Source organism: Prionailurus bengalensis, chromosome E1 (genome assembly GCF_016509475.1).
Source record: "Prionailurus bengalensis isolate Pbe53 chromosome E1, Fcat_Pben_1.1_paternal_pri, whole genome shotgun sequence".
Lineage (NCBI taxonomy): Eukaryota > Metazoa > Chordata > Mammalia > Carnivora > Felidae > Prionailurus > Prionailurus bengalensis.
This window is the reverse complement of record NC_057347.1, coordinates 18,789,693-18,815,949: the sequence shown is the minus strand read 5'-3', so window position 1 is coordinate 18,815,949 and position 26,257 is coordinate 18,789,693. Positions and strand designations below refer to the sequence as shown.

At 52.3% G+C, this 26,257-nt stretch overlaps 1 protein-coding gene across 8 annotated transcripts in view; it reads left to right on the top strand.

The window, feature by feature from the left end:
• KSR1 (kinase suppressor of ras 1) overlaps window positions 1-26,257 on the top strand; it is a 164,195-nt gene that overhangs the window by 84,057 nt on the left and 53,881 nt on the right. For 6 of the 8 annotated variants that reach the window (XM_043583621.1, XM_043583623.1, XM_043583617.1 and 3 more), the window contains exon 2: window positions 3,108-3,248. In XM_043583621.1, coding sequence (XP_043439556.1) covers window positions 3,108-3,248 — 141 coding nt within the window. Of the gene's footprint in view, window positions 1-3,107; window positions 3,249-12,006; window positions 12,158-18,824; window positions 19,018-26,257 lie in introns of those variants that run through there. The other 2 variants (XM_043583625.1, XM_043583624.1) reach the window with 2 other exon arrangements.

Below are 26,257 nucleotides of genomic sequence, written 5' to 3'. Positions count from 1 at the left end.
GAACAAACTTCCCCAAGGTCACATAACTGTTAAAACGGCAAACCTGCATTTGAATCCAGATTTCAGTTCAACCCCGAAGCCTGTGCTGTGTCTGGGAACTCACCTGTGTCGGGGGCAACTGGGGCCAAAGCTCGAACATGAAGCGGCCGTGATCAGGGGCTGCTGTAAGAGGTGCAGACGGGGAGACAGGATTGTAACTAGGCCTGGGAAGTCTGCCCAGCCCCGTGGTGCTGGAGGAGGGAGGCGCAATTAGCCACTGCAGGCAGTTTGAGCAAAGGCCCGGGGGTAGGAAAGCACAAGAAGTATTTGAGGAATACCTCCTAGGTGAGTGTGTGCCTGCGGGACAGGGTCGGGGGGCAGGGAGTGGAGTGGAGTGGAGATGAGCCTGGGAAGGAACATAGAGGGCCCTGATTTTGGAATAGGCCTCTGGTCACACTGGGAGGGATAGATCGTTGTGGGGTGAGGCTGGGCACATGGGTGCCTCTACTGAACCCTGCAGGATGAAAGGGGCACTCACACCTTCTTGTTAACTGTGCTCTGAAGATGTTCCCCAGGGGACTTAGGCTCCATAATAGGACAGCAAATGTGCTTCTTGTTGGGGTTGCCGGCCTCTGCAGAGAATGTTCGATTAACAGTGTCTGCTTTGGTACCTGAGGGGCACGTGGTACAGAGGGGCCAGGGGTTTGCCTCTCTGTAGGTTTCACTCAACGTCGAAACTGTAAATCGGGACGCCTGGGTGGCGCAGTCGGTTAAGCGTCCGACTTCAGCCAGGTCACGATCTCGTGGTCCGTGAGTTCGAGCCCCGCGTCGGGCTCTGGGCGGATGGCTCAGAGCCTGGAGCCTGTTTCCGATTCTGTGTCTCCCTCTCTCTCTCTGCCCCTCCCCCGTTCATGCTCTGTCTCTCTCTGTCCCAAAAATAAATAAAAAACGTTGAAAAAAAAATTAAAAACAAACAAAAAAAGAAACTAAATCGAGTGGCATTGTTTTTGTCCTGCCTCAGTGTTCCCTCCCGAGCACTTGTGCCTGGTGGCCGCGGAGCCCTCAGAAGACAGCAGGACTTCACGGTGCTCAGGGCCACACGGGGGGGGGGGGGGGGGGGGGGGGGGGGGGGGGGGGGGGGGGGGGGGGGAGGGGGGTGTGGGTGGGTGGAGGGACAGTGCCCTTGAGTCTAGCAGATTGTGAGCCTGGGGCCAAACAAGTTGCTGGGGGCACATTTCAGAGAGGCTGATGGAGAAGCAATGGTTTTCTTGTCATTTTGGGTCTCATTTCACGCCCCACATCCCTCTGACCACAAGGATTCTTTACCTGGGGTCTGTGCATAGAATTCAGGGAGTCCGCGAATTTGGAGGGGGGGAATACATGGAGCCTTTATTTTCATTAACCTTAACTGAAATTTAATATGTTACTCAGTTTGGATGTAGGCAACAAGGCCCAATCATCTTAGCAAATATGTGCGACTCAGTCACCAGCAAAAAGCACAGCTGTGTGCATATCACATTACAGTTGTGGCCATATCTAAAAAAGTAGTTGACACGTCGCAGCCTCAAAGCTATCATAGTTGTGAGAGCCACGGGCAGCTTTCATTTGATGCTTTAATGAAGAAGGGCTTTTAGTACTCTACCAGCATTCTAAATAATATTTTGAGAAATGTCTTTAGATCTAACTGATCTCCTTTATAATCCCAAGTGCTTTGTCTGAAGCTGTATTCTTAGAAAGGGACCAGGGCTACCTCTCTAGAAGGCCAGAGCTACCCATGGTCCCAAAATGGTCAAGAGCTCCTGTTTGGAATTTAGGATCCTTTCTAGATATTTGAAATGTTGTCATTAACTAGTATTACTTCTTAGTATAGTGACCGTGTTGACAAAAACAGTGCGTACCCTTTAGAGAAATACACTGAGGTACTTACAGAGGAGGAAGAAAGGAATGTGAATTAACAACATAAACCCTCGAAGAGAGGTAGAACTGGAAGGTGGCCCCAAATGGCAAGGCACCTGCACAGGACTTTGAAGGTGATGCATGCCTTCCAGGAAGCTTGAAAGTCACCAAGAGGAGGCGGCTGGAGTCTCGTCAGCCTGACGGCAGCCCTCATGGGGTCCCTGGGTCGCTGGCTCTCAGCCGAGCCGGGCAGCTCCCTGGTCCCTCTTCTTGGGGGCCGTGAGGTCATTTCCATCTGTTCCAGTCAGCTAGCCCTTCTTTTTTTAATCAGCCCCAGGCCGTGACCTGCTCCCCGCCCCCATCCCGCCCCCCTCTACATTCCTCAGGACCGTGCGGGCTAGCCTGTTGGAGCCCAGCGTTTGTCAGAGAGAGCTCCAGGCCGACCTCAGCCAGGCCGTCCTTATTTAAGCTTCCTTCATTGAAGTTTTAGCCTTTTGAGAGGCTTTTGAAAACCGTGGACCCTCTTCCCCTGGAAAACGCATCTGAAATTTGCACACGTTCCGCCCATTGGTGAACCCGAGTCAAGGACCTTTGCCAGTAAGGCCACATCCCCAAAGGCATGGCCTGCTCTGGGTGTGCTTGCGTGTCACGCACCGAGCGCCTCATTTCTTCTCAGCCTCCCCGAGAGGGAGGTTCTGTTATTATCCCGTTTCCTGGAGGAGGAAACGGAGGCTTTTTCTGGGGGTGGGGTTCAGTAACTTGTCCAAGGTCACCGGGCTAAAGTGCGCCCGAGTCCCCGGATCTCAACTCGCGCAGTGCGAGTCTAGGCTGGAAGCATCCTAAATGGAAGGTTCCTTGTTCTCTCCAAATCCCCATATCTTCTCTATCCTCAGTTACCAACCAGTCCCGCACCCCTCCCCAGGCAGGAAGCCCTTCTTCTGTTTTAACCCCGTTCTCTGTTCTGAACAGTGTTGCCCATCGCTCTCTGAGGAGCGTAGTCCCGAGGGTGAGGCAGTGTCAGCCAGCTTTGGGGTGAGGAGGGGCCAATGGGTGGTCGTCCCGGTTTCCCGCTGGCCTTCTCAGACCCTTCTCCTCTCCTCCTCCTTCCCGTGTCCTCCTTCACTGCTGGGGAATCCCGCCGACTGCTGTGTTTGCCAGAGCTCCCGTGTACGGGGCCGCCATGTGCATGAGCCCCGAATGAACCGGCTTTTTCTTTCCTGGGCTCCCCACAGGCGAAGCTGGTTCGGTACATTTGCAAGCAGCAGCAATGCAAGCTGAGTGTGGCTCCTGGCGAGAGGACCTCCGAACTCAACAGCTACCCTCGCTTCAGTGACTGGCTGTGTACCTTCAATGTGAGGCCGGAGGTGGTGCAGGTAAGCAGGTTGCGGGAACTCGGGTCAGGGGGTGAGGGGAGGGATTGTCGAGCGAAGGGACCCCACACAAACCCGGGGACTGGCTCCGCCGTGACTGTGACTGAAAAGCCATGCTCTGTCCTCTCACAAAGGGGACTTGGGAGGACAGCAGGAGCGGGAGGGACCCAGGGTAAATGTGGCTCTGGCATGTGTCCTGGGTGCCACTGCCGTATGAGCTACACAGCCTGACCCCAGGGATCGTTCCTTGATTCACCATAAGGACAACAGCCAACACGTCTGGAAACATTGGCTGCGTGACAGGCACCGTGTTAAATACTTTGTCTGGATAATCTCCCTTAATTCTCCCAAAACCCCGTGAAGGAATTACTGTCGTTGCTGCCTTTTTATATTTGAGGAAATTAAAGCACAGGGTGGTTACGTAACTCGCTTTAAGTCGTACAGCCAGTAAGTGATAGCTTTGGAGTTTGGAAACAAGGGTCTGAGTTTAGTGTTCTCTTATATCTGCTGTACGGTACTGTTTTCCCTCCTTGCTGCCCTCTTCCCTTTCCTCCAACCTCCCCACCCACCAACCAACTAATTAGCAGGTGAGCATGAAGAGTATACCCTCTGCCAGGTCGTAGGGGTACAGGACAGCTCTTGTGGGGGATCAATAAATCAGTGTGTGGCAGATGCAATTCACCCAGTCAGGTCTTTTAAATCCCTTTGATTCTAAAATTAAAAAGTTGACTTTGGCTGGTTTTTTAAAAAAATTTTTTTTTTTTAACGTTTATTTATTTTTGAGACAGAGCATGAACGGGGGAGGGTCAGAGAGAGAGGGAGACACAGAATCTGAAACAGGCTCCAGGCTCTGAGCTGTCAGCACAGAGCCCGACGCGGGGCGCCGCAGTCGGCCGCTTAACTGACTGAGCCACCCAGGCGCCCCAATTTTTTTTGAATGTTTATTTACTTTTTGAGAGAGAGAGAGGCAGAGAGGGGGAGAGAAGATCCAAAGCAGGCTCCATGCTGACAACAGAGAGCCCAGTGTGGGGCTCAAACTCATGAACTGCGAGATCATTACTTGAGCCCAAGTTGGACGCTCGACCGAGACACCCAGGTGCCCAACTTTTGCTATTGTTTTAAAAGCAATATGAATTGATTATATATAGACACTTTGGAAAACAGAGGGGGAAAAAATCACATACCTATTTCCACTACTCAGCAAAAATCTGTAATCATGAAGATTTTGATACTTCCTTCTAGATTTCCCCCCCAATACCTAAGTCTTTTTTAAAATTTCTAATGGGTTAGGGGTGCCTGAGTGGCTCAGTTGGTTGAACATCCGACTTCAGCTCAGGTCATAATCTCACGGTTTGTGGGTTTGAGCCCCGCATTGGGCTCTGTGTGGACAGCTCAGATCCTGGAGCCTGCTTCGGATTCTGTGCCTCCCTCTTTCTGCCCCTCCCCTGTTCACTCTCTGTCTCTCAAAAATGAATAAACGTTAAAAAAAAATTTTTTTTTAATTTTTTTAATGTTTATTTATTTTTGAGAAAGAGAGAGACAGAGCATGAGCAGGGGAGGAGCAGAGAGAGGGAGACACAGAATCCGAAGCAGGCTCCAGACTCTGAGCTGTCCGCACAGAGCCTGATGTGGGGCTCGAACCCACAAACTGCGAGATCATGACCTGAGCCAAAGCCAGAGGCTTAACTGACTGAGCCACCCAGGTGCCCCCCCCCCCAATTTTTTTTTTTAAATTTCTAATGGGTTAGACCTGTGCTCTCTAGTAAGGTAGTTACTAGCCAATGTGGCCGTTATCTACTTGGAACATGGCAAATCCATATTGAGGTGTGCTGTAATTTTAAAGATAGAAATCCAAAGGTGTGCTGAATTCTGAAGACTTGTAGAAAAAAAGTAAAATATCAATAACTTTTCATATTTAGTATATATTGAGATGACACTATTTCGGATCTATTAAGCTAAATAAAATGTTAATTAAAATGAACTTCAGGGGCGCCTGGGTGGTTCAGTCGGTTAAGCGTCCAACTTCGGCTCAGGTCATGATCTCACGGTTTGTGAGTTTGAGCCCTGCTTTAGGCTCTGTGCTGACAGCTCAGAGCCTGGAGCCTGCTTCGGATTCTGTGCCTCCCTCTTTCTGCCCCTCCCCTGTTCACTCTCTGTCTCTCAAAAATGAATAAACATTAAAAAAAATTTTTTTTAAATTTCTAATGGGTTAGACCTGTGCTCTCTAGTAGGGTAGTTACTAGCCAATGTGGCCATTATCTACTTGGAACATGGCAAATCCATATTGAGGTGTGCTGTAATTTTAAAGATAGAAATCCAAAGGTGTGCTGAATTCTGAAGACTTGTAGAAAAAAAGTAAAATATCAATAACTTTTCGTAGTTAGTATATATTGAGATGACACTATTTCGGATCTATTAAGCTAAATAAAATGTTAATTAAAATGAACTTCAGGGGCACCTGGGTGGTTCAGTCGGTTAAGCGTCCGACTTCGGCTCAGGTCATGATCTCACAGTTTGTGAGTTCGAGCCCCGCTTTAGGCTCTGTGCTGACAGCTCGGAGCCTGGAGCCTGCTTCAGATTCTGGGTCTCCTTCTCTCTCTCCCCCTCCCCAACTTGTGCTCTGTCTCTCTATGTCTCTCAGAAAATAAGTAAGTGTAAAAAAATTTTTTTCAAAAATAAATAAAATGAACTTCAGGGGCACCTGGGTGGCTTGGTCCGTTAAGCGTTGGACTCTTACCTCAGGTTCGTGAGTTCAAGCCCCGCATTAGGCTCAGCACCTGGTGTGAAGTCTACTTTAAAAAAAAAAATGAGGGGCGCCTGGGTGGCTCAGTTGGTTAAGCGTCTGACTTCGGCTCAGGTCATTATCTCACATGAGGTCGAGCCCTGCGTCAGGCTCTGTGCTGACAGCTCAGAGCCTGGAGTCTGCTTTGAATTCTGTGTCTCCCTCTCTCTCTGCCCCTAACCTGCTCGCATTCTGTCTCTGTCTCTCTCAAAAGTAAATAACATTAAAAAAAAAATTATTTTTTAGAAATGAATTTCATATATGTTCACTTTTTTAAATGCGGCAATTCAAAAATTAAAATTTAAGTATGTGGCTTGCATTATATTTCTGTTGGGCAGCGCTGGTTTAAATCATACTGCATAAACGGTTCTCTGTTTTGCTCTTCTCATTTGATATGCTAAGCAGCCTGTTTTCTTCATAGGTTCGTACTTAGTAACCCCCCTCCCTTTTTAACATAGCTGCATAATGTTTGAGTGTATGTGATGCAATTTATCAGGCAGTGGTTCATGCCAGTCATCGGCTGTTCCATATAATTTAGCGGTTAATAGGATTTATGCACCTATTTGTAGACTTAGGAACTTTCCCTAGGGGAGAGGCCTGGATAGGCAGTGATATGAACATAAAAGTTTCCTGCCATGGCGGGGGAAAGGGAGGGGTGAGGGTGAATGGGGGGCCCACGGGGTGCTCTCAGCACGTCACAGGCTCTTGGCTTGGTCTGGCCCCGGCGACTCTCCTATTTGTGGCACACACCAGCGGTTACGAAGCTGGCGGGAAGGAGCTGCTGTGTGAAGGTTAGGGAAGCTCGTCTGTGAGTGGCGTTATTAACGCCTGCACACGCACATGTGTGTAATGAGCGACGTCTCTGTGCCCACCCACCTGTGTAACGGCTTCCTGCCACGTAGGAAGGAGATCTGAACATGTAATGTCTGTCTGTGGCGACGTGTTTAAAATCCTGGACTTGGGAACGAGGAAGAGTTGAATAGTCGCCCCCGTCCCCCAGCCCGCCCCAAACCTCTACCCCTCCCCTTCCCCGGTCTCGGAGGTAGAAAGCGGCTTCTCCTCACACCCGTGTCTGTAGCTTGTGGTGGCGGGTGCCAGGCCCCCCACAGAGGCAGTGACTTGCCCAGCGTCTCCCCGGTGTCACCCCTACTTCACAGACAAAGACCACGGTTCAGGGAGGCTGAGGGGCCCTGTGACGATCCAGAGCTGGTAACAGGGACACTCCTGAGGTTCAGACCCGGGACTGCTGGTTCCAACCTGTGCCTTCTGACTGCCTTTCTAGGGCCTGAGCCACCTCTGGCAGATGGCTTAGCTCCTCAAGGCATTTTCCTCGGATCTGCACAGTTCTGAAGTGCACCGGACACCCTGTTGCACCCGTGTCTGTCTGTCTGAGAGAGGAGCCAGGCGTGCCCGGGGCAGAAGCCAGTACCATGGAGGCTGGCTGCAGGGGCGTAGGCCCCCGGAGAACCCTGTGGTGGCAGCCAGGACAGCGTCTTCCAGCCCAGCCCGGAGGTGTGGCAGACAGATACCGAGTTGGGTGATGTTTGAATCACAGGGTCGTGAGCGATGCATCAGAACTGGTGGTAAACGGGGAGCCGGCTCCTTTGTTTTCTTTTAATTTTTTTTTTAACATTTATTTATTTTTGAGACAGAACGAGACAGAGCATGACCGGGGGAGGGTCAGAGAGAGGGAGACACAGAATCCGAAACAGGCTCCAGGCTCTGAGCGGTCAGCACAGAGCCCTACGCGGGGCTCGAACTCACGGACCTTGAGATCATGAGCTGAGCTGAAGTTAGACGCTTAACCGACCGAGCCACCCAGACGCCTCAGAACCGGCTCCTTTGTATGTAGGGATCACTCAGGCAGGCGGGAGAGCCCAAGAGCCAGGTGTGGTTTGGGTACCAGGATGCTACCTGGCCTGGGGGACTGGGGTAGAGTCAGAACGGAACGGAGAGCTCCGTGGGGATGGAGGGGCCGGGGTGAGAGAGCAAGAGTGTCTCCGGCTGCCCAGTGACCTCTCCCGTGACTTGGAGATCATGAGGCGGCTCAGAAACCAGCATGTTTCGGGCTGAGCTCTCGTTCTCCCTCATCTAGTTACATAGACATGTTTTCTTCCCACGCTGCCCAGCTCAGAGAATGGTGGCCTTATCCACCCAGTTACTCAAGCCCCAGGACTCACATCCCTGAGTCCTCCCTTGCCGCCCTCATGTGGGCAAGCCCTGAGCGAGCCCTGTGCGCCCTGCTTCGAGATCTGCAGACCCGTCCTCCTCCCTCCATCCCCACCACCAGTGGCGTGGTCTAGGCCGTCATCCTCTCTGGCCAAATAAACGGCAGATTCCTCACATGCTTCGGCCTCTCCGACCTCCTCTCACCCTCACCCTCCTCTTTGCTCCCTCTGGTCTGACCTTTGCACTCGCTCTTTCTCTCCCTGGAGTGCTCTCTCTCCTTGCCTCATCCTGTGGACATCACTGTGTCATCAGGACCACTGCCACCTCCCCTGAGCAGTCTTCCCTGATAATCTGAGCGAAAGATCACTCCTACCCTTTATTCTATACCAGTGCATCTTGGCTGATTTTTCTCAAGGACGCTGACCGCTTTCTGGGGTGGCCCTAACTTATTTGTTGTACAGGATGTCTGCTGTCTCCCACTGGAATACAAGCTCCAGGACAACCCACTGAGTGTTGGGCCTGATGTGACAATCGAGAGGGAGGAAGGGTGGATCTCATCGTTATGTGGTGGATGTCCCGGGAGTCGAGGGTTTGGTCCTGAGTGGGTGGTGACACAGGTTACTCCAGGGTCGGGCTTTTCATGCTCTGCAGGGGAAGCCACTTTGGGATCTCCCAGCCCCAAAGATCCACCTTCCCAGCTCTGCACAACTACCATGAGCAGGTGCGAGGGGCAAGTGCTAAGAGGCACTGTGGTGTTCGCCGGGGTAGAGGAGGGAAAATTCAGGCAGGTTCCTCACCTTTCCTCCTCAGCTGCTGTTATTCCCGAGTGAGAGCCAGACCCAAAGAGGCGGCTGGAGGTTTGCACACAGGTAGCTCGAGATAGCCATACGGGGAGTGAAGAGAAGGGGAGAGAATGGAAGGCTAGGAGCAGGGGCTCATGAGAGGCAGGTTTCTTTTCTTTTCTTTTTTAATGTTTATTTATTTGTTTTTGAGAGAGAAAAAGAGCAAGAGAGCTAGTGGGGGAGGGGCGGGGAAAGAGGGGGAGAGAGCATCCCAAGTAGACTCCGTGTTGCTAGCATGGAGCCCCATGCGGGGCTTGATCTCCCAGAACCATGACATCATGACCTGAGCTGAAATCAAGAGCCGGCTGATTACCGCCTGTGCCACCCTGAATCAAGAGGCAGTGGGCGTCAGCTCAAGGCCCAAGAAGGGCAGCGCAGGGGACTGAAGCTGGGCCCGCCCCCAGTGTCAGCCTCCCCCACCCCCCCACCCCGCTGCTGATCCCAAAGGCCACTCCTGGGCATCCTCACCAGGAGGGTGGAGGAAGTGGGGCCTGAGCGCATGGGGAGCAAGAGGAGGGTGGGCCAGGCTGCCCCAGAGTGCCTGGCTGGCAGCTCTCCACATGGGTTTTAAGAATCCCAAGGAACCATTGGCTGGGTTTCAGTATGTCTTCCCCAAGCTCTCCAGACCCCTTTTCTCGATTGTTCTGTTTCTTCCCTTCACATCTCCGATTGGTTCTTAGGCCCAGGCCAGAGTTTTCTGAAGGGTGGAAAGAAGGGCCGTTTCCATTAGCAACCCCAGGCCCTGCTGAGTGGGAAGGAGGCTGTCTCCGCTTGCTGAAGAGACCGTCCTTATTCCACTGGATATTCTTTCCTGCTTTGTCAAAGAGTAGCTGGCCGTACGTTTGTGGGTCCATTTCTGGGTTCTCTATTCTGTTCCGTTGATCCGAGGGTCTGTGTTTGTGCCAGCTTATTTTCTTAAATAAACGTTTTATTTGGGAATAGTTCTAGATTTGTAGAGGTTGCACAGAGTTTCTGTCTGTGGCCCTCACCCAGTCTGCCCCATCATCAACATCCTACGTTACCACGGTACATTTGTCGAAACCAAGAAAACGACGTTGGTACGTTACTGCTAACTGAATGCCAGACTCTCTTTGGATTTCTCACCCGTCTTTCCACTAGTGTCTCCTTCCAGTTCTAGGATCCAGTCCAGGGCAGCACATTGTTCCCATTTACATACAAATTTGTTTCCTTTTTATTTTTTACGGTTGCTAAAATGGGCTCCTACAGTATTTTTTTTAGTCTTAATCTCATCTCTGTGTGAGTCCTACAAATCATCTCATTCCTCTCTAACACTAGACTAGTTAAGAGATAAGGTATCTTCAAGCTATCTTAGCAACAACTGAGGGGTGCCCATCTACGCACAGAGAGGCACACACAGAAGGCATCAGCTTGTGCCCAGAAGGGCCCATGTGCCCAGTCGCAAGCCTGTGGAAACCCTTGGCAAGTATTTGCTGGGAGAGGGAGTGACTGAGGAATGCACGGAAGTCTTCTTCACAGGATGGAGGCTGGAGACGAAGACTTTACAACACGGTCCTCCTCTCTCTGTGTCCTTTTTATGTTTTGTTGGGTTTTTTTGGAGAAGAGATCTAAACCATGAAGTCTGGCTGTTTCCTTTGCCGAACCTTCGGTGCTGGCAGAGCTGTTCCCCGAGGCCTCTGGGCGTGGCCTTTGGCTGGTGGCACTTGTCCCTTTGGCTTCTGAGTTCTCTGCGTATCTTGACCCTCCCAGGAAATAGTGGACGAAGGAGAGGGGACGGATGTGGCAGTGGCCTCGGTGGTGGCTGCACTTCCTGGTTTCTGGGGTGGATGGAGGGGTTCGGCTCTCCTCCTTCCCTTCCCGAATCCGAGTGCCAGAGCCTGCTGTGGGTGCTTCTGACATGCATGGCCTTTGATTCTAACTCTTGCACCACGGATGTCGGGGATGGACAGCTCGGGAGACACTTTGGAATGCTAACCCAAACCATCAGAGCTTCATTTAGAGCGACACTGTCCCAATAGAACTTTCTGTGTTGATAGAAGCATTCTGTGCTGCCCTATCCACCGTGGTAGCCGCCAACTACACGTGGCCATGGACCACTCGAAATATGGTTAGGGCGACTAAGAAACCAAAATTAAAATTTTATTTTATTGCGATGACTTTTAATAATGTAAGGAGCCGAATGGCCCTTGCTGTCCTGAGCCTGCGGGTCTGGGGCCGTCTCTGGCGGGACCTTGTGCTCACAGCTGAGATGCTGGAGACACTCCCTTTGGCCCCAGGAGCTCACAGGGTGCGTGACACTTGCCGAGAGCGGGCACCTAGAGTCCTGACAGAAGGCAGCCTGGGGTCTGTGGGGGCAAGCGGGCAAACTCGGAGAAGGACCAGCACCAGTGAGGGCTTCCCTGAGAGCCGGGACCTAGGCTGGCTGGAAAGGCAAGATGGAGGGAACAGTACCTGCAGAGACCCTGAGGTCTGAGAGAGCTGTGGTGGAGACTCGCAGAAAGTGTTTGCAAAGAGCTTGGCCTGGGAGGAGACTCGTGAGGAAATAGTTGGCTCCTGGAGGTCTTGGCAGGTGGCGAGTAGGGGTTGGGGTCTTACCTAGAGATCATTGCAGTGTGTGTGTGAGAGAGAGAGAGGGAGAGAGAGGACATTAGAATTGTTTTAGGGAAATTAAAACCCCTGCCAGTGAGAAGGCTGGGTTCACCCTGAGGACAGTGAAAGGTGAGTCTGTGCTGGTGTGGGAATTCGGGGCGCCGCGTGGAGGCAGGGCCCTGGGGACCAGCATGTGGATGGGTTCAGAGGCGGGGGCCCCTCCTCCTCCCCAGCCACCTGCAGTCCCACACTCTATTTCCACCCTCACCCCCAAACCTTCCACAGGTTAAAAATCTCAGCTCCATGTTCTGGCTGCAGCTGGGGGGAAATGATTTCAGAGCCTGCTGGCGTGGAGCCATTTTTTTTCTGCAGCAATTTCCCCGTTGGAAGTTGTTAAAGGAAGTGGCGAGCGCTGGCTGGGATCAGTCCCAGCCGTGAGCGGTGGGTGCTGCAGAGGCCAAGACCGCAGGCCCGGAGTCCGGGGCCACAGGGTCCCCGGGGTTGAGCCCTTGCTGGTGGCGCTTTCTGAAGTGAAGATGGAGGCGAGTTCGGTAAGGGGTTTTTGTTCTGGCCCCCACTGGGCAAATTTCTCTTTCCTCTACTACCCTCGCATTCCTGTGTTTAAATCCGGCCTTCTCGGGACGCCTGCGTGGCTCGGTCGGTTGGTTAAGCGCCTGAGTCTTGATTTCGGCTCAGGTCATGACCTCATGGTCCGTGGTTTTGAGCCTTGTGTTAGGCTGCATTGTCAATACAGAGTTTGCTTGAGATTGTGTGTATGTGTGTGTGTGTGTGTGTATGTGTCTCTCTCTCTCTCTGTCCCTCCCCCCACTCGTGCTGTCTCTCTCAGAATAAATAAATAAACTTAAAAAAAAATTAAGTCCGGTCAGGCCTTCTCTTGGGGATGGGGAAGAAGGCTACCTGCCGCCTGCCGCCATCTTGGTTTCCCACTGGCGGGGAGTTGGCCATAGCTCCGTGTGGGCTCGGGCGGGTGGGCTGTAAGAAGCAGGAGGCTGTGGAAGATTAAACCAGAAAAGTGAGCTGGTATTTGGCTCCTGGGTTCAGCTTTAATCCTTGTGAGTCCTGCTGCCCTTCTGCCCGGCCTCTCCTCCTGTTCCCTCTTCCCGTCATCCCCACCCTCTCCCTGGGGGAGCCAGAGGCCCCACTGTTCCAACAGCCTTGCTCTTTGGCAGCTGGGAGCCACCTCTGAAGGCAGCACACACCCTCATCAGGCCGCGTGGAGGGATCTGCGCCAGCGTGTGGGCCCCGGCGGCCCCCGGCGGTCTTGCTCCGGAGGATTTGAGGTCTCAGTACCGCCCAGTGGGATGGGGAGACAGAGGCCCCGGGTGGTGGGCTGGCGTGCCAGTGTCACCTAGCCAAGAGCTAGAGTTGAGATGTGAAGGGAGGCAGCATTTTGTGTCTGTACCGTCCTGTGTAATCCTTACACCTGGGGTGGGGGGGGAGGGGGAGGCACTTCGATCCCCCTCTCATAGCTGAGCAAACTGAGATTCAGAGAAGTTGAGTGACCTGGCGGTGTCACACAGGTCTTCCCTCCTTGACTCAGTTTCTTATCTAGAATAGCCCAGCCTGGGGTTACTGTATGTAGTTTGTATAATTGAATTGATCTCTTTCTCTTTCTCTCCTTCTCCCTCTTCCTCCCTCCCTCCCTCTGTCCCTCCTCCTTTTCTTCCTCCCCTCCTTCCCTCTTTCCTTAATATCCATTCATTCTACATCCTTTGATCACTTACCCATATTAATTACTGCCGGGGACTAATTGATGAACAAAATACAGTCTTCCCTGGGGGCGTATAGGGTGGTCTATAGATAACCAGTCTGTTATAGATAAACAGTCTACAGATAACCACCATGGAAGCAGACTGATGGGCCCCAAGGGCAGAAAGGCTGAGATGGGGCATGATACAGAGCTGAGGGCAGGGCGGTCTTGTGTTTTTTTTGTCTCCACCCAGCCATGCACTCGTTTGGTGTGCATCTTAGCTCCTGCTGTGTTCCAGGGCCTGTAGTAGGTGCTGCGCTTGAGTTCCCGTCCTCGCTGAACTTGCATACATCTGTCTCTCCAATTGATGACGTGATTTATTTCCTGATTCTGAGCCAGGGTGCCCTCTTTTAAGCTTCAAGTGTGAAGTTGCCCCTGGTTTCTAGAAATCTGAAAAGATTAGAGCAGGACTGTTCTGGTAGCCCTGTACTGGTTCACATCTTTGAATGGGGAGCCCATCTCCTTGATCCTTTGGATTGCAATTAGACTGCAGATGCCACGTGGGCAGAAATCTGGCTCTTTTGTTCACTGTTCTGTCCCTGCTGCCTGGCATGCCGAAGGTGTCTTTGTTGAATGAATGAATTCCGATCAGATCATCCAAAGAGTTGTGGTCTGTTGGGCCGAGGCGTCTCAGGAGCTTTCTCGTGTGGGCTAGTGAGGGTTGAATTGCAGGGGTCTCTCGGGGGAGGTGACTGGAGGCTGCTGAGGGCCCACTGAGGTCCCAGTTCCTGAGCTGCCTCTGTTCTTTGGTGAGGGGCTGGCCTCGGCAAGGCTGCGTGCCTGTAGCCCCACTCTGAGATGACTTTGCCTCTGGGGCCACTCAGCTACTGGGCTGTCAGATTGTGTTCCGTCTCTCCTCCTCTGGGGACTGGCCTCAAAGGCAAGATTGCTCTAGAGCAGACCTCACCAGCCAGATATCATTGGGAAATTCTTGTGTCAACACCACACTGTTTTAATTATTGTAAACAAAAATCCCTTCTCTTACTAACCTTCTTTAAAAAAAAAAATCAACATACATGTTTTGGTGGCTCTATTCTCATCTGTATGTTTTTGGGCAGGTAGTAAGATTGGAAATAGCTCAGAACCTGGTGTGGGGAGGCGGACAGAAACTTCACTTTGCCCCTTGCTAATGGACAAGTCCCTTACCTCTCAGCCTCTCCGGTTCCTTATCTGTCAGTTCTCTAGCTAGATACTCAGTCACTTGTGATTCCTTCTACTTCCTTAATCTCCACATTTGATTGGCTGGCTCCATTTCCAAATGAATATCCCAAATCCACCCATGTCTCTTTTTCATTACCGTTGCCTCTGCCCGCCGCCTCCCCCCCCCCCCCCCCCCCCCCCCCACCTACTGAGCTACTGCATGGACTTGTGCAGTAGCACCTACATCACTCTCTGTATCTACTCTTGCCCTCTCCTTCATTTCATTTTTCATAAGCCAAGAATGATTTTTCTTAAATATCTTTCTTTTCTGATCGTCTTTCTTTTCTGAATACAGCCCTTCATTTAATGGCTTGCGCTCAGCATAGAACCCAAGCCCCTTCACCAATACCTTCAAGGCTCTGAAATATTTGGCATCTGCCTCCTCCTTCCACACTCCTTCTCCCGCCCCTCCTCACTCTTCACCTTGTGTTAGGACACGTCCGGTTTCCTGTCATGGCCAGGACCTTTGTATGTTCTGTTTCCTCTGCCTGGAAATTTCTATACTTTTAGGGCTAGCAACTTCAGAAGTCCACTCTTCAGAGAGGCCACCCTGTCTAAAATTAGATGCCTCCTATATCTGCCACTTTACTTCAGTGTGCTCTTTCCTTTTTAGTGTTTACTCACCAATTTCAATTACACATTTTAGTGATTTTTCTAATTTGTTTTTTACTCTGCGTTTCCTGTTAAAATGCAAGCTCCCTAAAGAAAAAGACGGCATATTTTGTTTGCTGTTGTATTCTTAGCGCAGAAGAGAGTCCCTGGCACACAGTTGGCATCCAGTAGCTGTCTGTTGATGAGATGGATGAAGCGGGGCGGGGGGGGGGGAGTAGATGAATTCCGTGGTACCAGGGCACATAGTAAGTGCTTATGAGCACAAGCTGTTATATTCTCCTACTACTGGTTAGAACTTTTCCATGGCAAGTTCCAGTACCGACGGGCTTCAAGGCTTTTGTCAGCCTAAGTGATAGAAGTCCAGGATGGTCTGGATGCACTCAGATGATGCTGTTAGGGTATAGTTCTCAGCCAGGCCCACTCCACAGGGCAGGCCATCAAGGGCACCGTCAAAGCAGCTAGGCCTCTTTCTGCCAACATAGTCGTAGCCCTTGCCCGCATAGAAGGAGTGCTTCTTCGCATAGAAGGAGTGCTTCTTCCCCCAGAGCCGTCGCTGGAAAATCCCAGGGAAGGCCCTGAATGGCCTGGCTTTGGTCACGTGTTATGCCAAAACCAGTCACAGGGCCGGGAAGACCAAACACTCCTGTTGGTCCGCTCTGGGTCACGGGCTCAGCCCTTTAGCAGCGAGCCGGAGAGTCTAGGGGTCTGAAGGGTCAGGGCCACGTGCACTCGGGAAGTGGATTCCTGGAGGAAAGTTAGCCCTGCTGACAGAAGAGGCGTGAATAAACGCTGTCGCTCCGCAGACGGCAAGAACTGTTGCTACTGCCACTACCGTAGTCCCCTCCCCGCCATCTCCACCCTCACTGGGAACTCTCCATGGGGCTGGGTCATCTGGCTCTCCCCTGAGGGTCTCAGGGGTGACCACTGTGCCCCATTTCTATCAGTGAGCAGAACTCTCCTGTGTCTCTGTGGGAGACCAAAGGCCTCGGGCTCAGAGATGGTGCATAAGGCCTAGACCCTGGCGGGGGCCAGCAGAAATCACATTTCTAGAATATAATCGGTGAACCTAGCCCCTAGGCTTTGCTTTTTAATAACATTTCTCACTTTGTTCACTATGAAAGTAATGCATATTTACTTTGGATGGAACATATAGAAAAGCCAAAGAAATAAGTTATCTGTAATCCTTCATAGAGCAACTCATTGCTTCTTGGCTTTTTAGGTTTTTTTCCCCTTAATATCCGGTAATTTACCTGGATGTACATTTTTAAAATGTGAAAGGCATGGAAATGAAAACAATAATACCCTTTGTGGATGGTGTACCCCTTAATTGTACTATTCCGTGGAAATGCTTTAAACATCTTGGTGCATTTCCTTCCAGTCAGCCTTCTTTGTTCGTTGGGTTTCCTTTTTTTTTTTTTTTCTTTTTTTAATGTAGCTTATTCATGAATTTATGCTATAATTCTTTTTTTCTTCCTTTCTCCCTCTCTTTCTTTCTTTCTTTCTTTCTCTCTCTTTCTTTCTTTCTTTCTTTCTTTCTTTCTTTCTTTCTTTCTTTCTTTTCTTTCTTTCTTTCTTTCATAGAAAGACTGCACACATGCACATGGGCACAGGAAGAAAGAATCCCAAGCAGGCTCCCATGCCCAGCACAGAGCCCCTCCCTCCCTCCCTCCCTCCCTCTCTTTCTTTCTTTTCCTTCCTTCCTTCCTTCCTTCCTTCCTTCCTTCCTTCCTTCCTTCCTTCCTTCCTTCCTTCTTTCCTTCCTTCCTTCCTTTCTTTATAGAAAGACCGCACACTTGCTCATGGGCACAGGGAGAAAGAATCCCAAGCAGGCTCCCATGCCCAGCACAGAGCCCCACACTGGGGCTCCATCTCCTAACCGTGAGATCAGGACCTAAGCCAAAATCAAGAGTCGGATGCTTAACTGACTAAGCCACCCAGGTGCCCCAAGAATTTTAAAAATTTTTTTTTAATTTTTAAGTAATCTCTTCATCCAACATGGGGCTTGAACCCATAACCCCAAGACCAAGAGTCACATGCTCTATGCATGCCCCTATGCTAGAATTCTTCAGTGAGTATTCCCAGTATGTCTGGGACTGAGCTGTGAGCTTTACATGGAGTGTCTCATTCAGTCCTCCCAGTAACCTTATGAGACGATATCTTAAGGCATTTGGGCCGCAGTGACAAAAACAGCATGGAGTGGGTGACTTATAAACAACAGAATTTCTCTTTCATGGGTCTGGAGGCTGGAAAGTCCAAGATCAAGGACCCGGCAGAGTCAGTGTCTGGTGAGAAACCACTTCCTGGTTCATAGATGGCTGTCTCTGCAATGTCTTCACATGGTGGAAGGGGCCGGGCAGCTCTCTGGGGTCTTTTTTGTAAAGGCCACTAATCCCATCATGAGGGCTCCACCCTTTTAATCTAAACACATCCCAGAGGCCCCATGTCCTAATACCATCACACTGGGGATTAGGTTTGATGGGGATTGGGGGGGGGGGGCACGAATATTTAGTCTATAGCCGGAGGCAATGCTTTTATCCCCAACGTATAATAGAGCTAGAGAAACTGACAGTGTCACTTACCTGAGGTCACCCAGATGGTACATGGTATGGCCAGGATTCATATCCAGGATATCTGGTTTCAAAGCAGGAGTCACAAAATACACACACACACACACACACACACACACACACACACACACGCACACACACACACCTACCTTAAATTCACAGAGATAAGTATACCTGGGTGGCTCAGTCATGGGTTCAAGCCCCTCATCAAGCTCTGCACTGACAGTGCTGAGCCTGTTTGGGATTCATTTTCTCTCTCTCTCTGTCTCTCTCTGTCTCTCTCTCTCACCCCACCCCCACTTGCACTCTCAAAAATAAATAAATAAAAAGTTGAAAAAAAAAAATTCCCAGAGATAGAACCACGTATGTGTTCCGAACTCTGTGAGGCCTGAACATTCTTCCTTTTTCAGAATTGCATTTCAAAGTAACGTTTTCCAAATCGAATTACAAATGTTCATCACAGAAAACTTTGAAAATAAAAAAGTAGCTCAAAAAAGAAAACAAAATCCCTCCGCAGCTCTACCAGCCACTGATAGCCAGCCCCTTAACTTCTTGTACATTTTTTTTTTTTTTTAATGTACGTAAAGTTCAGGTTGTCAGGGTATCGTTCTAAGAGCTTTGACAGCTGAGCTACATTTTTAATGGTTGTCCTGTGTGCCATCTAGGGCATCCGCTGTAGTTCATAGGACTCTTCCTGTGGTTGTCCAAACCACCCAGCCACAAATGTGTGAGAGCTCCAGGAAGGTTGGGGGGGTAATTGGAATTCGTGTGGGGGTGGGGGTTCCCCAGATGATTCACCGAGAAGAGGGAGATGATCATGCTCCTGTTGACTCAGGTCAAACTTTCTGGAGGTGAGCAGCGAGGCGGATAAAACTTCTCTGTGGCCTGATATCCTGAGTATCCTGGGTGCCTGCGTCCCCAGGCCCCTGCCCCGAGGCCCGCCGGAGCCTGTGTGTCTCACGACCAGCACCTGCTCCGGGAGGTATGTGCTGACTCCCCGACTCCCAGGCACAAACTATTTTTGGCTGCAGTGACTGTTCACTACAGTCATGAAAACAGAAACTCCTCTCCCTTTCTTGTCCTTCTCGGAGACACCGTACCAGGGGCTGGGGCTGCCGGGGACCCTGGGCTTGGGCCCCTCACCATGCATTGCCTGTGGAGCTGGGTGCTGGCCAAGGTTGCCAGGGGCACAGGGACCCCACCACCCGTGGTCTTGCAAGAAGCACAAAGCCTGGACCAGCCGAGGCTGGAGGGTTGCAAGGTAGGCGTTGGGGTCTGGGATCAGGTGGCCCTTCCGCAAGTCCCCAGAATGGGGACGTTTGGCTGGGCTCCAAGTCCTTGCGATGCCTCCTGTCTATAGAAAGCGTCTGCAGAGTTCTAGGTTGTGATTTCCATTTCACTGTTTTATTCCCTGACTTGCTTGAGGGAAAGTGGCTGGGGAACCATCAGGATCTTACTGAAATAGATCTTCCCCATCCTCCTAGAGAATGAATGATTTTTTGGCTTGTTCCTGCTTTCGGTTTGAACAGGATACGTGCTTGTTTTGAGCCTGCTCTTTCTGCAGGGGGCTTCAGAAACTGAAGTTGTCCAGGCAGCCCCAGCCCTGCCTGTCAGTGCCTCTGGTCACCCAGGCCAGCAAGGCCAAAGGGGGGAGAGGCTGTGAGTGCTGGCTTTGGGGTTACACAGACCGGGGTCCCGTCCAGGTTCCGGCACTCACTTGCTGTGGCCTAAGTGAGTGACTTAATCTCTCTGAGCCTCGCTCTCCTTAGCTACCAAGCAGCTGTGCCCAGGCCCCTTCACGAGCAGTAGCAGTACCAGTAGCTGTTACGTTCATGACTAGACTGGGTGCGACTGGTTGTGGAAAGAGGAAGCATGGAGAGAAGCTGAGGAAGAATCAGCGTGCCTTGGCCCTGGGCATTCTTAGGCCGCATCTCAGGCCCTGGGTGTTGGGGTGTAGCTGCTGATAATGGGATTTGCTTCTGCTGCTGCTGCTTTTTTTTTTTTTTTAAGTTTATTTATTTACTTAGAGATCAAGCAGGGGAGGGGTAGAGAGAGGGAGAGACAGAGAACCCCAAGCAGGCTCCACGCTGTCAGTGTGGAGCCCGATGCGGGGCTCAAACTCACAAACTCGAGATCATGACCTAAGCCGAAAGCCAGGATTGGATGCGTAACCAACTGAGCACCCCTCCCCCCCCCCCAGGAGCCCCTGCTTCTTCTTTTCCAAAAGAAGAAAAGTGTGCACAGTCCTCAGTGGGTGTGGAGAGGGGTGGGCAAGAACATGGAGCTGAGAGTTCCTGCACACCTGCTGTCTTTTAAGCCACCGAGACGGAAGGGACTTGCCAGCCCTCTGGATTCCGTAGGGCTCTGGGCCCGTGAGGCAAGCACATGGCTTGGCATTCCTCAGGCTAGCGCCCTTAGAGGTGATTCTCAGGGCAGACCTCAGGGTTGCTCTTACCCTTGGCTCACCTCTTAGAGCAGCTCAGAAAAGCTGGCAGGCATGAAACTTTACATCGGGGCAAGGAAGGCCCGTAATGAAAAACCGTGAGCCCTCCTAGGGGCCCAGCACAGCCTGGTGATGCACACTGGCAGGGGTGTCTGGAAATCTGGGTCCTGGTCTTGGGCTGTTGTTCAGGGTGACCCAAGCACGTCCCCTCCCCTCTGCGGTCCTCCGTTTTTTCCTCCCTAAAATGAGAGTTGGACTAGATTCTCTCTGAAGTCCCTTTATTTTTTATTTATTTATTTATTTATTTTTTTTTTAATTTTTTTTTTTTTTCCTCAACGTTTATTTATTTTTGGGACAGAGAGAGACAGAGCATGAACGGGGGAGGGGCAGAGAGAGAGGGAAACACAGAATCGGAAACAGGCTCCAGGCTCTGAGCCATCAGCCCAGAGCCTGACGTGGGGCTCGAACTCCCGGACCGCGAGATCGTGACCTGGCTGAAGTCGGACGCTTAACCGACTGCGCCACCCAGGCGCCCCTGAAGTCCCTTTAGAACTCTGCTCTTTGACTTTGGCAGAAGAAGGATTTATCCTCTTCTTAACCTCATGAATCTCCATTAGCTCCTTTCGTGCCCTCAGACCTTGGTAGCACCAGTGATGGCCTCCTTGGCTTGAGTCTGAGACACCCAATTGGGCTCCATTGGGTTCCCATACTTTGAGGCCCTTTGTTGCTGTGGGGCAGGAGTTGTTTACAGGGTTTCTGGAAAACTACAGAGAAGGTTCTGCTTACCTCCAGGATCTCCTGACAGATCTTAGTCTCCTGGTTGGATAGCTTGGAAACAATGCAGCCCCTGTTTTCCAGCAGAGCAACCTGGTTCTCAGGTCTCCAGCCTGGGCTCCCTTCCTGTGGCCCCGTGCATCCCCCACCCAGACAGACAGACAAACAACCCCAAAGGACAGGCCGCATAACTGAACGCTCGCACGTGCCCCTCTGGTAGAGGGGTCTGTGATTCGGCTGGGGGCCCCAAGTTGGGGCCCACTAGATTCCAAGCCTGGGGCCAGACATGTGCCGAGGGCCTAAGCAAAGCTGCTGTGTCCTAAGGCCCTGGTGCCAGTCTGGGGGCACTCTGATGCCGTGGGCCTCTCTCTGTGCTGGCTGAACTCTGCTCCCGCCCTGCAGATACAGAGGAGACAGAAGCAGGAGGCTAGTAGACTTGTCTGAATCCTTTTTTTCTTCTTCTTCAATGTTTATTCATTTTTTAGAGAGATGGAGACAGAGCGTGAGCGGGGGAGGGGCAGCGAGAGAGGGAGACAGAATCCAAAGGAGCTCCAGGCTCTGAGCTGTCAGCACAGAGCCCAACCCGGGGCTCGAGCCCACAAGACTGTGAGGTCATAACCTGAGCCGAAGTTGGCCATTTAACCAACTGAGCCACCCAGGTGCCCCTTTGTGAATCCTCTTTTTAATGGTGTGTTTGGACAGGGAAGATTGAAGGGGCACCAGCAAGCAGTAAAGATGGCCGCAGCATGGCCGCTTCCGGAGCCCCTGTCGGTTTCTGTCTGTGCCTTTGCCCTTGGGAGAGCTGGGGTTTTCCATGAGGAGACACATTTCAAACCAGACTCCGCTCCGCAGTTCCAGCACCCCCTTCCCCTCTCAGAGGTGCCCCTGTGGGGAGGGCACATCACACACCCACCCTTACTCAGTAGCCTCTCCTCACCCAGCCGTTGGCCTGGCTCGCATCCCCACCCTCTGCCACCCTCCCTGTCCTCCTGTCACCTGCTCTGTCAACCAGGGAGGGCCTGCAGCTCCGAGGAAGCTCTGTACCCCGCCCCCCCCCCCATCCTGCCCTACTTGTGCAGGGGAGGGACTTTCCTGTTTGCCAGTTCCCCAGAAGTCAAGCCTGTCACCTGAGGGTTCGCGTAGCTCTTCAGCTGCTGGCAAACCCTCCCCCTGTCCCACTCTGACCCCAGTCTTATCTTTGAACGTTCTCTCTTCCGTCTGATTCTTTGACAGTATTCCAGTCCTGACTTGAGTTTTACCGTGGCGTCTGGTGGACAATAGCGTGTTTATTTATTTTTTTCCATAATCAGCAAACATCCTGGGTGTAGAGAACCGCCCCCTGTAGGAGCCTGTCTCCTGTCTCCGTTTTGGAAGTAGCATGTCTTGAGGGGTAAGCCTGCAGCCCCGAAGCTGGGGTGAGTGTTTGTGTGTTTCTCTAATGCCGGACGCGTCTGGCTGTTTCTAGACAGCAGCCGGGAGGAGCAGTTTGCGAAGTGTGTGTTGATGACTCAGAGAAAGGTGACAAAATGCAGGAGGCCTAGATGGCAGGTGTGGGCCTACCTCGAAGCCTCTCCTCTGCGTCCCCTTCTGCAGATTGTATGCTGGCAGGGGCTGGGGACCGGGGGGGCGGGTTGCTGGCCGGGGAGAAGACCTGTCAGCACAGAGGGAGGTAGGTGGAAAGGAAGGAGCAGTGAGGCTTAGGGCCGCGAGGAGATGGAGCCCAACATAGTTGACGTGTGTTTGTTGAGCGGCTCAGTGACCCACTGGATCAGGGCTTGCCAGACTGTGCCTCGTGGGCCAAGCCCAACCCCCCACTGGTTTTTGTACCGCCATGTAAACTAAGAATGGTTTTCACAGTTTTGACAGAGAGAAAAAAAGGGAAGACTGTTTGGTGACCTGACAGTTGCGTGAAATTCAGATTTCAGTGTCCGTTATTAACGTTGTGTCGGAGTGCGTATTGTTGACGTGTTGTCAACGGCCGTGTTGGTGGTCTAATGGCCAAGCTGAGTACTTCTGACAGAGACGGTGTGGCCTGCAAGGCTGAAGATCATTCACTCTGTTGAGAAAAAGCTCGCCAATCCCTGCACCAGGTACCTCAGGGTTTATAGGAAGAAGAAATGGGGCCTGGGAGGCACAGGACTGGTTCTCCGGGAGGGTGGGGCCGGCCCCTGGGGTGATGGTGGTGGCTTGGAGATCTGGTCCTAGGGGGAGTTAGAAAGCGCCGGTTTCATCCAGAGGGCACCAGGGGAAAGTAAGGCCTTGAAAGGACATGTGGAGAGAAGACCCTGGGAGGCCTCCTGTGTGCTTTTTTTTTTTTTTTTTTTTTTTTAACGTTTATTTATTTTTGAGACAGAGACACAGCATGAATGGGGGAGGGGCAGAGAGAGAGGGAGACACAGAATCGGAAGCAGGCTCCAGGCTCTGAGCCATCACCCCAGAGCCCGACGTGGGGCTCGAACTCGCGGACCGCGAGATCGTGACCTGAGCTGAAGTCGGACGCTTAACCGACTGAGCCACCCAGGCGCCCCCTCCTGTGTGCTTTTATCCCCGAAGCCAGAGCTGCACCCAGCTGGGCCCAGGGGAAGGGCCGTGCATGGAGCCAGGAAAACCAGATGTGACCTGTGATGCCAAGTAAACCCTACCCTGGGCAAAAGAGCTCACTTTCTAGAGCGAATAGGCGGGCACCAGCGCAGGCAGGGCCAGCTGGCTGGGCACAGGTAGAGATGGCCACGCCTCAGCCTTACCAATCCGGCTGTGTGGTCTTGAGCAATTCACCTACCCTCTCTGAGCCTTATCACCCATCTCAGGATGTTGGGAGGATTGCAGCGCTGACCTCTGTAGTTCGTCTGGCACCCAGGAGATGCATAATAAATGCTCATCACTTGCCTTGGTTCTTGACCTGCTCCTCAGTGCTTCTCCTTTGACCTGTATTCCTCTACGTCCACACCTTACGCCGTCACTGCACCATCGTTCTGAGGCTTTCAAGCCCAGACATACCAATGCATAGGCCAGAGACAGCCACTCCCTGGAGATTCCAGCCTGGTCCCCCACTCTGTGTGCCCCCACCCTGCCTTGGTGGGAGGGAGGGAGGCAGGCACAGACCTCCCATGGGACACCTGAGGGCTTGCACTAGGCTGGGATTGAGTTGAAGGAGTGTGGGGCTCATGAGAAGATAGGCAGGGGTCAACCCCAGGGCACAGCCCTGCCCTTCCTGCCCTGGCCGCCAGACCTGCCTTCTGAACTGGGCATTCTCAGACACTTTCTTCCCTGGGCTACTTTGGCCAGACTTAAGGCCCTGTAGCCTGTCTTCTCTCACGGTCCCTACCCCGAGTGAGGTGGGGCGGGGGCATCAGGATCCCTTTTAAAAGCCCCCCCACCCCGGTAATTCTAGGGTGCAGCCAAGGTTGAGAGCCACTGGTCTAATCCAGCCAAACCCACCCATCTTATAAGTGATGAAACCAAACCCCAAGAGAGGGATAGGGACTGGTCCAGGGTCACGGGATTCCGCCGACCAAGTCTGGTCCTTCTTTCACGATGCCAGTCCAGCTGGGGAGTGGTGGAGAGAAGCCTTCCAGGAAGTGTCTGACTTCTCCCAGGAGCTGCTATTTCTCATTTCCCAGCCCTGGGATAGGAGGAGGCTGGGCCAAGAACCGGTCCATTGTCAAAGCCAGTGACCCCTGGACAAAGCCGACTGTTGATCTCCATGGAAACCCCAGAAGGCTGCCTGACCCAGGCCCTCGCTGCCTCGGCTCTGCCTGTGCCTCCCAGAATTTCCAACTGTTGTTACCCAAGCCTCACTGTCCCTCTCCCTGAGCCCCAGCCGTGGGCAGAAGGCAGAGAGAGACACGGGGGCAGGTCTTCCCTTCCCAACTGGAGGCACGTGGGCTCCTAGCCTGGACTGCCATAGAAACTGCCTTGCTCTTCTCCCTCTCTTTCCCCGGCCTGCCCCGCTGGCCTCAGAGGGGTGGACAGGGGTCTGAATCACCATGCACAGGGCTCTGGGGGTCTACCCCTGGCCCCTCCGATGTGACCAGTCCCAGGGAAGCGTCTGCGGTGAAGGATCCTGGCCCTTTCCGGGAAGCTGGAGGATGTCCCTGTGCCCCCACACCAGAAATCCGGGTTCTGCAAATGGACCTGGAGAGCTAGCCCCACCGATGAGGTAGTCACTGCCTTTACTGACCCCTCCTGTGCTCTTGGCCCAGAAGGCTAAATAGAAACACAAAGTGTGGGTTTGCTACTTGGGCTTCCTTTAATCCAGGACTTCACTGGAATTCTGCCTTGAGCTGCCCCAGCTTCTGTACATGGCCCACAAACAGGCATCGAAGCCCCTGGCATTTCTAGTCCTGACTGACCGAGGCGAGTGTGGACGGCTCTCAGTGTCGGCCGGCACAGGCTTCTAAGTATAGACCCCAGGCAGCCCCGTGGCTGCTGGTAAGTCCCAGGATACCATCTGATACTCAGCCTGGCCTCTGACACTAGCTGTTGTCAGCCGCTGAGGGGAGGGGACAGCTGTGTTCCGCCTAGCCCGGCCCTGCCTGCCGCTCTAGAGAACAGAACCAGCAGCTTAATTACCGTAGACTGGGAGTGACCTCAGCATTCAACCAACCCTCCTCTCTAATTGTTACCAGAAAGAATAACTTCACGTCACCTACTGGAGAACATGAACCGTGACTTGAGGGAACAGTGAGAGGCAGGAAGCCAGTGTTCTCTGGAGTTCTTTCTCTGTCCCGTGTCCTTGCTGCCCCACTTCTGTGCTCACGTGCTCACCGGAGGCTTGCCGGAGACCAGGCTTTGCATCCCCGGCAATGCCTGGGCGGCCGTGTCTTCCCTTCTCGGTTTCTGGTTCATATCCCCCCACCCTTTTTTTTTTTTTTTAAGTTTATTTATTTATTTATTTTTGGTAATCTCTATACCCAACGTGGGGCTCGAACTCAGGACCCCAAGATCAAGAGTCACCTGCTCTTCCAACTGAGCCAGCCAGGCGCCCCTCCTGTTCCGTATTTTCTTCCTAGACAGAAGCTGGGGTGAGGTGGGCAAGAGTTCTCCCCACAGCAGAGTCTCTGCTCTCACCCCGACTCTAGGGTATGGCTTCTGGCCTCCTGGCAGGTGGGAGGCCCTCCTGGGACCTTGGGGCCTCCCACACCTGAGGGGTTTCCAAGCAGCTTTGCCCACCGGGTTGTCGGCAGGTGTAGAAGTTCAGTTGCAGCAGTGGTGAACCTGATTCCCTGATTCGCTTTCAGTGTAGAGATAATCCAGAGAAGTTGTACACGTTCCGGAATAACTT